General features: G+C 35.2%; 1 protein-coding gene across 1 annotated transcript in view; it reads left to right on the top strand.

Annotated features, from left to right (window-relative positions):
• The window catches only part of SEMA3D (semaphorin 3D), a 120,295-nt gene that overhangs the window by 66,382 nt on the left and 39,420 nt on the right, over positions 1-14,493 (top strand). The window contains exons 8-9 of the mRNA XM_016219562.2: positions 10,566-10,680; positions 11,824-11,893. Of these exons, the coding sequence (XP_016075048.2) occupies positions 10,566-10,680; positions 11,824-11,893 (185 nt within the window). The remainder of the gene's footprint in view (positions 1-10,565; positions 10,681-11,823; positions 11,894-14,493) is intronic.

Raw genomic sequence — 14,493 nt, 5'->3', positions numbered from 1 at the left:
TCATAATATCCAGTTGAAAAATAAGAACCAGAGTCTCAGTAGTGTCTGGACTGATGAATTTGGAAATAACCAGTATAGTTGTGGTTCTTGAAGTTATTAAAGTGTCTGAAATTGCCCAAGAAAATTTGTAGTGCAAGATCAAAGAGAAAGGACAGAACCTAAGAGAAAGTGACATTTAAGAAAGAACAGAGAAAAATGTCTACAAAGACAATTGAGAAGAAAGAGTTTGATATCTAGTCGGAGAGCTGGGCACGAATATTGTCCGATGTCAAAGAAAAATCCTCAAGAAAAAAGCAGTTGTCAATAAAGTCAACACCAAAAGGAAGTCAGGTAGTAAGGATGATAACTTTTGCCCAAATGAAAAGAACATTCGACTTAAGATCAGATCTAGATTTACACCTCTGCTCTACTTCCTCCTAGCTCAGTTTCTTAACCTAGAAAATGAGGACACTCCTCTCTTCTGTGACTCTTTTGCCAATCAAATGAAAGGCTTAAACGAGATCATACGGATTTGTGCAGATACTGAGGGAGTGCCGGGAAACAAGGGTGACTTAGATAGATTTTTGTTTTCAAGCAATCAATCTAAGAGGCTGACTTGTAAATAATGTAAGTACATAGTCATACCACAGTGAGTTAAACAAAAGTCATACACACACGCACATATGTCCTACATGCACACTTTTGGAGCCAGATCAACTAACTGTGCTTAGGAGCAGAAGAGTGGTCATGTATGTGTATTGAAGGTTGGAGAAAGGTTAGCTACCAAAGGTTATTGGAAAGAGCTAATATTTTAATAGTTTTAAAGATTGAAGCTACTGTTATTGTTTTGCCCTCATTTTTAGCAATATTTGGATCTTATGTCTGGACGTAGTCAAAAGAATTTGGAGACGTATCTGGTGAAATTGTATCAATAATTTGAACAATGCAAATTTTGGACAAAAGGTGTGGACAGGGAGAGATACTAAATAGTAAAGAAACTGACTTAGAAGATAATTTCATAGGGGTATGTTGATCAGTGACAATGTCAGGAGAAAAAGTACCTTCATCCAAGAATCTCTTCCAATTCAATATGCTTGTCATTGCACATGGCAGAATACATTTACTTATGAATTATCCATTAGTTGTGTCAATACTTCCCAGTCAAACTACCTTCACAGTTGTTTTATATTTAAAATAAGGGACTTAGCCTGGCCGGGCGTGGCTCAGCAGCTGAGCCTCCACCTAGGATCCAGGTGATCGGGGTTCGATTCCCGGGCAGGGCACATGCCCGGGTTGCAGGTTCAATCGCCAGTCGGGGGCGTGCAGGAGGCTGCCGATCAATGACTCTCTCATTATTGATGTTTCTATCTCTCTCTCCCTCTCCTTTCCTCTCTCTGAAATCAATAAAGATATATTTAAAAATAAATAAATAAATAAAATAATAAAATAAAATAAGGGACTTAGCCAAGAATGATTTCTAAAGTCCTTCCCGGGCTCTGATTCATTGATTCTATAGAACAGGCGATATTTTCAAGCACTGAATGGTGCACCTTACACCCTGGGCCACTTTCACGGGTGGCAAGTTACACAGATCTTCTTGGTGAGGTTAATGAATGCTGACTGAGCCAACAGGTGAAGCAGCATGAAATGAAAACCTCTGAAAAAAATTTTCGCTATTTGCTTTGCAAGTTAGGCCTTTCAGACACTATTATTTCTCTGTGATGTTCACTGCTGAGTGTGTGTGAGTGTGTGTCCCTTGAAGACCCACCCTGCAAGTTAATGTGTGGAAATTCCAGTCAGTTCAGTGAGGCCTGCTTACAACTTTCCGCCTCCAGGCTGTTTGGCATGATTTTTGGATTCTATTCCTTTTTGGAAGCATTGTCCGGCAGCTTACTTCGCTAGCCCACACCGGATTCCAGCTGTAGGTTATGCCAGTGCTCTCTTTGTTCTGCAGTGTTTCCTTTGTCCATGCCAGGAATTCAGTTTGGATGGCCCTTTCACATAACTTGCCCGGGGGGCTAATTAATAGCCCTTTGCCTCGATTCCACTTGTATTGTCTATTTTGATATATGGTCCTATTTGGACAATTACTGCCTTTGAGGATTTGTGTTTTTAGGCTGATGACACTTTCCGTATTTATTGATCTCCGCCAGGTTGTGGTTTTTTGCTTACTTTCAGCATGTCACTTACAACCTAAATGAGAGATTTAGAGCCCACGAGTTACAGATGTGCTTTTGCTCCACCACCATCTGTTTTCCTGTCAGAAATTCCTAGGCGAGGGTTTATAGGGCTGGCTGTAGCTTTTTATTTTTAATTTAATGAACTCTGATCCTACCTGAGAAAGACTGCCTAAAATGCCTAGATTCACCTCATTTTAATCTGTTAAACCTTAGAAACTGAATTATTTAACATTGTATGTTACCCAAGTACTGCATTTTTAATTTTTACAAGATTTTGAAGTAGTTACAAAAACATGTTCTCCATTTTGACTCTTCAATGGCAAATCAAAAACAGTCATCTCTAAACACCAGAGTTCTTTTTTAAGGGAAAAAATTATATTTTGCCTTGAAATCTTCTACAAAGTTGATTGCTCTGAAAACCACTGTGTTCAGTACCTGCCGTGCAAGCTTTTTGTGTGCTTTTTCCTCTCCTCTCCTTTGTGTGAGATGTTTGAATTTGTATGGTTGTGTTTCTTCTACTATACATAGGGTATTTTGAGATTATTAGAAGATGAAGTAGAAGACTTTTTTTTTTTCTTTTATATTTTAGTGGTCAGAACTTTTGGGGGACATATCAGTGAAATGGTTACATGACACATAGTTGTAGCACATTGCAAAAGAAGAGTCATAGGCTGAAAAGGAAAATGCAACAGTCCTCTGGTTTAATTCAGTGGATGGAATTCACCATCTTTCATTAGTTCATTTAATGTATTAAAATATCCCCATTTAAGTTCTTCTTCTCAGTATAACAATCTATTTTAATATAGTATATGGAATGCCCTTCTAATGAGGCCCTTGAGATTTTATTCCAGGTTTTGCTTGTTTCTTTCACATCATGATCCTAATTTCAAGCTTCTAAATAGGCCATCCTATATTTGAATATTTTTTTATTATTTACTTATACACACCCATATAGACCATCCTTATCAAGTTTCCAAAGATTCTAAAATCTATTCCTAGAAATAACTAAGTGAAGACTGAGGAAGCACAGAGAGAATAGATTGTACAATTGCTCTGAAGTGTCAGTCGCTGTGATCATATCTCCAGTATTTCCTGGTGCAAATGGGTCCGTGGTGATCTGAAGGCATATCTCAGCACAAGACTATTTAAAACTGCTAGGTACAGCTGTTGTTATAAATGGCATATCATATTAAAAATATGAACAATGTATTGAAACACAACAGACATTATATTGAAAACACAAGAGTATTAAATTGCCCTAATATTATTTGTTAAATTTGTAAAAAGGGTCAACTTTGTGTTTGCCTCAGTGTGATAATTTCAGTTACAGAAACACATTTTTATTGATTTAGATTGCTCTAGTATTTAGATAGCACTTTAAAAGAAGGTGGACAGAATTAGTTCAAGTTAAAATCTCTGAGATTAAGTGTTATTAATGGTTTATACTGGGGAGAGGGTGCATGAAAGATGCTTAGGGTGTTCAAAGTGTTTCAGGGCATTTTTGCACAAAGATGCAGAAGAGCAGCATTAGGCAAAAGAACTACATTTTAAGCAAAGGAGGGTTTATAACCTCTGACTCCAGCACCAAATCATTTTTTTAAAGTGCTTAAGGTATGTCATTCTCCAATGTTTATTGATCAGAAAGCCTAGTGTCCTTCAACTCAAACTCACCAGTATGGTTACAAATTTCTGAACTCACATCCATATTTTAATAGAATACAACGTGTTCAAGACTGTCTTAGAGATTTAATCGATTTATAAAATCTTCAAGATTTAAGAGCATAGGAGCTGATAGTCAATCATTACATTTTCCACAAGCTTCTGTTTCCCAATATACAGGTGAAAATGACAATATTTATAAAGTGCTGAGAGATCCTCCAAGAGGATAGTACACATAGATAAAACCGTGTTTAACAGATGACCTCAGCATAGTGACCCAAGGGTCAAAAGACACACTCAATAAAAGTTCATGTGTGACAGCTTTTAGCTACTCTACATGTCTATGTAAGATTTATAGGGATGTGCATTTGCTGGGACAGTGGAAGGAAAATGGAATCACCAGTTCCCTGCTTCATGACTGATCTATCCATTAGTAGTTACTATGATTAGAAAATCATAGTATTTCATAGCATACAGCCATTACCCAATCAAATGAGTCAGACATACTATATTTTAAAGTTGTTGAAAGTTTGTAGATTGTTTTGTTTTGAATTTTTTCTTTTTTATATTAATCACTTTAAAATTTAAAAAATATTGCAAAGGTATAAAAAACTATAGGGAATAAGAAAACAGGGACCCTCTGTACTCACCATCCAGACTGAACCCATGTGGTTGGGCTTGTTTACATTTAATTTCTTTGTTACTTTCATCTGCATCTTTGTGTAGAGGATGTCAAGGCTCATGGCAATCGACCACAAAGAAGCTGTGATAAATAGAGTGGAGACACGTAGGAGTGAAGGGTGACTAAAAGCTGCTGATTCTGACATCTCAATAATAAATCTATTGTGTTAGTGAGAGGTTGTGTTCTTTAGAACTTCACAAAAATAAGCAAGGAGGTGACACTTTAATACAAAAGTGGTTACCTCCCCTTTCAGCCCCCTTCTGGGCTTAAAGTTCTCAGGGGAGATTGTGTGGATTTGCAAACAAATCCAGGGACTGAGTGCTGGTCAACAAAGTCAGCCAACTGACACTTTCCTGCAGGAGAAATACAACTCCTTGTGAATTGAACTTTGCCATCCAGGTCATGCTTCTGGATGTCTGTAAGAGTTACTATCCAGTCATTAAATGCTTATAATCCATTGCTGAGAGCTATTATCCCAGAAACTATACTTGTTTCCTTGCTGACAGCAGGTGGCTTTCATCTCTGACCTGGATTTTTCAAAAATCTTTTATTCCTGAGGGGCCAGGGAATGCTGCTAGATGGGTAGGCAAGGATATTTGAAGATTCTTTTGTTCAAAGGATTGCAATTTCTGTTTGTCAGGTTAAAAAACATGCAACTATGGCATAAATCCCTTTTCTGTCTAAAATTTTGAGCTAGTAGAATTTTTTTCATGGTTTGTTTTAAATATGGATGATAATTGCAATTAGAAAGAGGAACAGTGTTTGAAAGTGGACTTTCATTGTCACTTTTATCTAATAAAATGTTAAAAAGAGAATATGACTGCTCCTTTTTATGATCAAGTAGGATGTGTACACCTTTTAAGGGAATGTTGTCAAGCAAATATTCAACCTGTCTGTTTATTCATTTAGCAAAATAATTTGAGCAACTACCCTGTGCTAGGGGTAAAGCAGTAAACCAAGCATAGTTCCTGGTATTATATTCATGATAGTTGATATATTTCTTCATATATATATATATATACACACACACACACACACACACACACACACACACACACATATATATATGTATATATGTATATATATATTGAATCAAACACTTTTTTGTACTTATGCTGGCTCTCTCAAAATATACAATTAGGCAATGAAAATTTAATAAATATCTAAGTGTGTAAGAAGAATACATTAAAATAGAAAGGTTTTAACTAAAGTTTTGTTTAATATACCTAGGGCTCTGCTAAAAAAATACATAAAGGTTCTGTGTGTGAATTTAAAATGTTATAAATCAAGGATCATGTGAAAGATGAACAGATAACTTACCTTGTATTTTTAAATACATTTGAAAATATCTTTCTTTTAAATAATTCCAGATAACATATTTTCTCACTGAAATACTGCTATACATTAATGCACGATTTGTTATTACATTAGGAGGAAACGTCAGTATTTCCTCATTCATATTAACATCTGGATTTATATTTATTAAATGATCTGAGGATATTAACATTAATAATAAAAATCATATCTAGATAAAGCTGCCTTCACATTTACAGACATATGACATCATCCAATAGCTAGCTGACACTCAGGTTATTTTTTTATTATTGAGAAATGATAATTAATAGAATCTGTATACAAAATATAATTTTAAGAGCAATTATACACGTTTCTAGAAAGTTATTATATAAAACATTATGTATTTTTTTTCTTATAAGAAAAATTCCTATTTCATTTCTTTACTAATTACCAAATATTTTAGTAATTCTTCATTGTGCACTAAAAACATATGGTTGCTTTGCCTGGTATTAAAGCTTTCCTTGATCTTACTCCAATTTGCTTTTATAACATTTTCTTCCACTATTTCAATGTATCACATTCTTCATCTAAACCAAATTTGTCCTGGTTCTCCATATATGTTCTGAATTATTCCTCCTATTGTCTTTTCCCCCTAGTTTCCAGCACTTAGAATATTTCCTGAACTGATCTCTGCATGTCTGAACCAACCTGTCATTTTAAAGGCAGTATTAAATCTAACTCTTCAAGGAAGTCTGTTCTCAAGGAAGCCACTGAAAAGAAAATTCAGAAGAGATACAGATTTTTTGGCATTTATCTATAGTTTTCTCTAAACTTTTCAAGACATCAATTTTATCTTGTAATTTTAGTTAGTCACTAATTTTTAAACATGTGTTTATTAAACACATGGCAAGCAGGGTGTTAGTGACATATCTCGAGTAGATGCTGGGTAAAAGGAATATAAGGGAGTACATTTTCTGGTGAGAATTAAAAATTATTAGCAAATCGACTAGATTTTTTCCCCTTTTTATTATCACTATATGTTAGCAATTCTAAACAGTAGCAGTGCCAAAATACAACTGCCAGAAAAGGTTTTTGTTTATCCAAGGTCTAAATAATTGCTGTAGTTACCACCGTGTTTCTATTATGTATATGTATACATATATGTATAGTCAGCCTCCAACACACATGAACTAACTCTTCAAGGAGGCCTGTGCTCAATTTCCCACTAAAATTTCCCACATCAGCTACACAAGTGTTCTAAGAGCAAGTTCCCAATGACTTGGAATCATTCAAAATTTAAAACAGTGAAACATAGTGCAGACTGTGAGGTGTGATACCTTGTTTGCTTTGTGCAAATTTTAGTTCATAAATGAAATATGTTCTTTAATTTGGATGCTTTAAAATTTCAAAGTTACTCTTTTCAAAATTTTTGTTATAACCCTAAAGAACAACCCAATAAAGTGTAATTATTAACCAGTAATTATACAGAGAGCTATTCCTGAAAATAATTCTGTTGTTTAGCAGAGAGGAACGTAAAACATGATTAACTCTGGGTGTCATGGTACACCCTTGGTGTGAGGTGCTAAAGCTAGAAAGATAGGTAGAGTCTCCAGTCTTGAGGACCTTAATTGCCTTTTTAGCTCTCCCCCAAATCTAAGAGGTTTCTGAGATTTGCTTTGTAACTATCATTATATCATCTTAAAAATTGGATGTCCCTGTCACACATCATGTTAATACTGAAAGGGATCTCTCCCTCCTCCTCCCCCTTTCTTCAAGAACAGCAACTATTTAGATGACTTTCAATTCTCCTGTTTGAAGTAGTCATTTAGATGCTTTTCGGGAATTTAATTTAACTTTCAGAGATAAAAGAAACATTCACAAGGCAGTTCCTAAATATTCAGACTGAAATTTGACAGTGAACTTTGTATATTAGCTTTACAGATCATAGATTACATGAAGGATATATTTTTTTATAGAGTTTATATTTAAAGATAAATACATTAATAGAAATAGTGGTCCCAAAGGTAATTTTTGTAAATCAAAATTAAGTACTTAATATACCATGAAACAGTCTCATTATATTTATTATAAGCATAGCAGATCTAGTTGAGTCAAACAAAAAGTCATATTAATTTAGTGTTCATAGGGATATATTAAATTAAAAATAATAACTGTATCTTTGTATGGTGAATTATTTAATAGTTTGACCATGTTGGGTTGTATGACAGAAGAAAACTAAAAATTACTAAAGACTGGCAACAGTGAAAAATGACTAAAGCAGGCTTAGAATTCTGAACACAGTTTTTCAATGACTATCAGGTAGAAAGAAAGAGAATCATTAGAGTAGTCAATGAAAGGAGATAGAAGAAAACAGCAAACAAAAAAAAAACAAACAAAAAATAGGAGATCTCTTCCAGAAGATTCACAAAATGAAAAGGAAAATCAAACCTAAACTAGAAATGCTAAATGCCCACAAGAGAGTGCACAAGAGAGTGCATTATCAGACCAGGAGAAAATAAACGAAAAATGGAAACAGTATACTGAAAACCTATACGGGAGAGACAAAAGGATAACATAACACTACAGAAGATTTCTATGAGGAAGAACCTGTAATTCTAGAAAGACAAGCGAAAGCTGCCCTGTAAATATTGGGAAGAAATAATCAGGGTTAGATAGGATACCGACAAAATTATGTCAAGCCACAGAGACTGAATTTGTCAAAATTCTAACAAGAAAATGTCAAGAAGTTGGAAAAGAAAACAATGGCCTTAAACAATGTTTAATATAGATCCCCATTTTCAAGAAAAGGAATGCCAAGGAGTGCAGTAGCTATAGGACCATTGCTCTCATTTCCCACACAAATAAGGTGATCGTCAAGGTGATGCAACAAAGACTTCTACCTTATATGGAGCAAGAAGTGCCAGGTGCTCAAGCTGGATTCAGAAAAGGAAGGGGCACCCTAATTGCAAGCATTTGTTGGATACTGGAGAGCTCCAAAGAATTCCAGAAGAAGGTCAGTCTATGTTTTATAGACTACAGTAAAGCCTTTGATTGTGTGGATCATGAAAAGTTATGTATGACTGCTCCGAAAGAAGTGGGCATGCTCAGCATTTAATCATCCTGATGTGTAACCTGTATTGTGGCCTGGAGGCCACTGTCAGGGCAGAACCTGGAGAGACAGAATAGTTTCCTGGCAAAGGTGTCAGACAACGGTCCATTTTATCTCCCTATTTGCTTTATCTGTATATGCAGAATGAAAAACTGGACTTTACTCAGAGGAAGGAGGAGTGAAAATTGGAAGAAATACCAATAATGTAAGATACGCAGGTAACACCATCTCACTGAACAGAAAGTAGCAGCGATTTGAAACATTTTCTTATGAAAGTGAAAGTAGAAAGTGCCAAAGCGGAACTCCACTTAAACATCAAGAAGAGAAAAATCCTGACTACAGAAGAAACACACAATGCCAACATGGGCATTGATGGCATTGAAATTGTTAAAGGTTTGCTTACTTTGGTTCAGTCATCAATTTAAATGGAGGCTGCAGCCAAGAAATCAAGAGAAGGCTGAGACTTGGAAGGGCAGCAATGGAAGAATTAGGAAAAATCTTCAAGAAAAAAAGATATGTCATTAGAGACCAAGGCTAAGATCATCCACACCCTTGTATGTTCAGATACTATGTATGAATGCAAAGGTTGGATAAAGAAGGCTGATAGGGAAAAAAAAAGTTCACTTGAAATACGGTGTTGGAGGAGAGCTCGACAGATAGCCTGAGCTGCCAGGAAGACCAACAAATGGATCCTAGAGCGTTGTCCTACTTATGGGTCATCATGAGAAAGCAGGGTTCTTTGGCAAGGACAGCAATACTGGGGAAAATAGAAGGCAGCGGGAAAAGAGAAAGGCGAAATGTGAGATAGATTAACTTTATAAAAGAAGCCATAGGCACGAGTCTACAGGAGCTGAGGAGGGCTGTTGAGGACAGGACATTGTGGACATCACTCACTCATAGGGTCACCAGGAGTTGGAGCTGACTCAGTGGCATATAACACACATAAATCTGTTTATTCTATTTAATTGATTTAAATGTTTATGTTTTACTAAATATCTAAAAAGTATTTTAATTAAATATTTCAGAGTAAAATAAAATATGGGAAAACAAGGTTGCTTTTACATGTATGTTATTATATATATGTTTATGTTGCCTTGGAGTTTAATTAGTAGGGTGCTAAATTTGGAAAAGATTATTTTTAAGTCTATACTGAGACCTATTTCTAAGGATGCAAATATTGACCTAAATCATATGCATAATATACAAGTCAGTGCTAGCATTTATACAAGTTTAATATACTTAAACACTTAATACGTTTTTCATTTAGTCATCAAAATAATCATGTTTAAAAGCATTCATTATGTTTTATCTATGAGAAAACAGAGACTGGGAGAAGTAAATAGCTTTTTTAGGTCATTGAGCAAGAATTAGCGGAGATGGGATTGATTCCAAACCTGCCTTATTTACTTATAGACTTTCATGCATCTACTCATTCAGTACATGTATGCTGCTTACATTGCATTCAGTTAGCCATGAGAAAAGCATTTAATGTTTAGATACAAAACCATCTTTTCCCTCATTTGAAAGTTCAAAGACTGAAATAAGTAGGCTCTCTGTCTTTGTAAGCAATGACATTAATAACATCATGTGTAATCACCACCAGTTTTAGTTGGTGATAGAATCATGATGGTAAATCTGTATCTTGATTTACTTTTTTCAGAATGATGTAGGAGGACAACGCAGCCTGATAAACAAGTGGACGACTTTTCTTAAGGCCAGATTGATTTGCTCAATTCCTGGAAGTGATGGGGCAGATACTCATTTTGATGAGCTTCGTAAGTCCCATGTTTCATTTTTCTTAAAAAAAGTCTTATTGCCTAATTTATTAAGCATTTATTTTATTTTAACCCCAAATACCCAGTACATCTTGCAGGAGTGATTCTTACTAAATTTGCACAAGTCTGAGTGCCACTGTAATGAAGAAATTCTTCTCTTTGTAAGCACCCTCAAAGTTAAGAGGGAACCTAAACTCTACAGCAAGAGACAGAAAGATACTAGCTCTGGTACTGCAGTGCCCATTCATTTGCCATGTAGTCTTTCCTTTTGGAAGGAGCCACTGTCTGTGTGTAGGTAGCAAGACCTTGGGTTCCTTATTCTGTGGTTGCCCCCTGCTGGCGAGCATGGGAGATTTGGTGAAGTCTGTCTCTCCAACTTGTTCATAAAAATACTCAGAGAAGCATTAGACAGCGTCTTTCTTTCATTCCCCCACTTTACTCCTCTCAAAGCTAATTCAAGGAGGAATGTTTTCAATTTCATGTAAGATTAACATTACTAGCTTTTATCTTTTTGAACTTGTCTCTGTTGGAAATGTAAAATGGTTGTATCATTAATGATTCTGTCAGGATTGTATTTTGCAGTATTAAAGTATATATTCAGCATTCATGGATGATCTCTAATTTTGACTATAAGCATGCTCACGTCTTAAATAATCTTTAAAAATATTACACAGACTTTAGTATCAATGCTGCACAGGTAATTAGACAAGTAATTAACTTGTGCAGTTATTTTCATACTTTTACCAAATAAGTAATTGAATTACTAATAAATTGACATAATTACAGGACAACACTTTTGACACTGGTAGATAAAAATTACCTATGTTTTTCATTTCTATTCTATGTGAGATCACATACTCCTAGTTGGAAATAGTTAGGGAGATTACCAAGCAAACCATCCCATTTACAGGTGATTGAAGTAAATACCTAAGAGGTTAAATGTCCAACCTCATGTCACACAGCTAGTAAGAAAACCAGTCTTTTACCCTTAATTTCTTATTTAGTAATGTAATGCCTTTCACTGTTATCTTCATTTTATATACTGTTTACAGTCTCAGAAATATTGTATTATTAAAGAAAAAAGCAAACTTGTAAACTCAAGAACTAAAAATATAGTGAATCATTATTTTTTCCCATTAATAGAAGATATTTACTTACTCCCCACAAGAGATGAAAGAAATCCCGTAGTATATGGAGTCTTTACCACAACCAGGTAAGTTTAAAAAATACTTGTAATTCTAGAGAATTGTTATGTATAAGTAAGAGACTACAGTTTTATGTTCTTTTGTCCCTTCCTTTCATGTGAAAAAAATACACATTTTTCATTTTTCTTTTCACCTACTGTTTCCTAGAAATCTTTTAATATCAATACATAAAATGTGTCTTTGTTCTTTTACCCCAGCAGAGTGTCCCCTATATCATTTGCCACTGTTGATTCCCACAGTGCCCTGTACCTAGACGTTTCCATTGTTTCCAAGCCTTTGCTAGTACCCGTAATGCTTCAGTGACTAACCTTATGCAAATGCCACCTCCTGTGCAAGCAAGTATATCTGTGAGCTAAATTCTCAGACTAAAATCACAAAGGCGTATGCATATACTCATCATAATAAATATACCGAATTGCGTGACAGAGAGGTAGTGCTAAAGCGCTACATGTCTCAGTCTTTGGCTAAGCTGTCATCAAGACATGGGACACTCTTGACGTTTAAAATGTCATCACGTGCTGTCTTAGTTGCGCTTCCTCATCACCTTATGAAGATGGGAGTCTGGCTGCTATTATCACCATATCCTCCCTGCTCTACTAATAAAGGCAAAGGAAGTTTGCATGCTTGCCTTCAACAGAGGAGCCAGTTAGTAATAAAAATGGGACTAAAACTTAAGGTGTTTTCCTAATTGTTATGCTGCATTTTTTTCTTCTTTAGGCATAATACTGTCCTGTACTTGTCACTGAATCTCGGTGACTTCCTTAAAAGTTTTTCTTGCATCCATGAAACTTTCTTAACAACTGCGTGAACCCTACTTAATCTTATTTAATATTAATTTTATTTAATTCAGTAAGTTACAGTGGACCGTGTTCAAAGTGCACCATTGTTCCTGCTACATATTGCTGCCTACAGTACATTCTTTGAAATACTTTGCACTTTTTCCACAGCTCTGCTATCAGTCTTTATCCATGTATACTTATATTAGTACTTTAGAAATTGGCAGTGTTACTGTTGGTGTTAGAGAAATGGTCTTACTACCTCCTTTTGATTAAATTATTAAAATATCTTTTTAGGTAAATTATAATTTCCTTTATGTGGCATTACTGTCATTTACATATACATTATACTTTATGTATAAACTCAAATCTACTGTTGGCTCAGAATATATCAGAAAACATCTGACTTGTTGGTTGATTATAAGATAGAACATGAGAACATTTAAATGTGAGATAAAGAAGATACTGTAAGAAGCTTCTATTTTCGACTCCATTTTTCTGCTAATTTATTCCTGAACTACAAGGTGCAGGAAGAGCAAGTGCCTGTAGTTACTCAAGTTAAGTATCTCAGCCCTAGTCTCTTGGCCTCTCTCCATTCACAGAACTGCCTTTGAAGTCACTGTGTGTTCCACACACAAGGCATAGCTATGTGCCAGGGAGATGTAACCCCAAGATAGTTCTCTTTTCCTCTTACCAAGTTTCTGGCCACCCAGAGTGTGAAGTTACAAGTTAGTTCTTTGTTCTTGGTGCATTTTATTATCTTATTTTTATAGCTGCCTTGAAGACTGAGGTAATGTTGGGATGCATGTCACAGCCTTTGTCCAATGAGAAGATGTAATTAATCTGCAATAATAACAATGTCATTAAGCAAGATGCATCATCCTTTTAAAATATCATAGGCAGTTCATGCGATTTTTATGGGAACATCACCTTCCTTCTTAGCAGCTAGTTTTCTCCCAGACTCCTGTCTACTGTCAGCTCCCAATGTTTCCCATGAATGTCGTCCCAAGACTATTAATGAGTGAGTTACCCCTGCTAAGAGAATTCCTAGCTCATTTGTGTAGCATTGAGATGATATGTCTCAGGTTATAAAGGGTGATCTCGCTTTTAAGAACAGGCATCATTGAAAGTTTTAGACTCAGAGAAAATGTATTTTAATTTCCAGAAATAAATCAAATACAGAATATCTGATGGCTGTGTTAACAGGTTTTATCATTAGTTGGCAAAACTTTGTTAAATTCCCATGGAGCTTTTCTGCCTCTTAATTATATGTGCTCCAATCCTGTGTAATTATGATTAATTTTAAGCATCAGATAAGTTACATACATAAACTCAAATTCAACAAGGGGCAAAAAAAGATTGTTTTGAGACTTTTAAATTAAACATTGTATGAGGAAATGAATTGCCAGTGTTTATGGTCATTCACTCACTTTAATAAAACAGACACATAATTATTAACTGCATGTCTAAATTATTCAGTTTTTTAAAAAGTAGGCAATGCACTTTTTTACTTTATAATTTCTTTAGAAGGCATTCTGCTCTAATATTTTCAAATAAAATTTAAGGGCATGTGGATAAATATAATACTCTTTTCTACATATTTCTATCTTCCAATTTTTCTAGGAAATTCTTTTTTACCCATTAAGTGTCCATTTAGATGCCACTTACTCCCTGAAAACTTACCAGACAGCTCAGTATTGGGTACCCATTCACGTGCTCTTAGCTCACTGTAATTGCCTGTGATGTAACTGTTAATACACTTTATCCGGGATCACTTGGCTATAAGCTCCTTGAGATCATACCTACATTTTGTCTGCAGCTCCCATCATATT

The sequence above is a fragment of the Miniopterus natalensis genome, chromosome 10, assembly GCF_054644295.1.
Source record: "Miniopterus natalensis isolate mMinNat1 chromosome 10, mMinNat1.hap1, whole genome shotgun sequence".
In the NCBI taxonomy this organism is placed as follows: domain Eukaryota; kingdom Metazoa; phylum Chordata; class Mammalia; order Chiroptera; family Miniopteridae; genus Miniopterus; species Miniopterus natalensis.
Note: the sequence above shows the minus strand (reverse complement) of the source record. Positions and strands in the feature narration are given on the sequence as shown.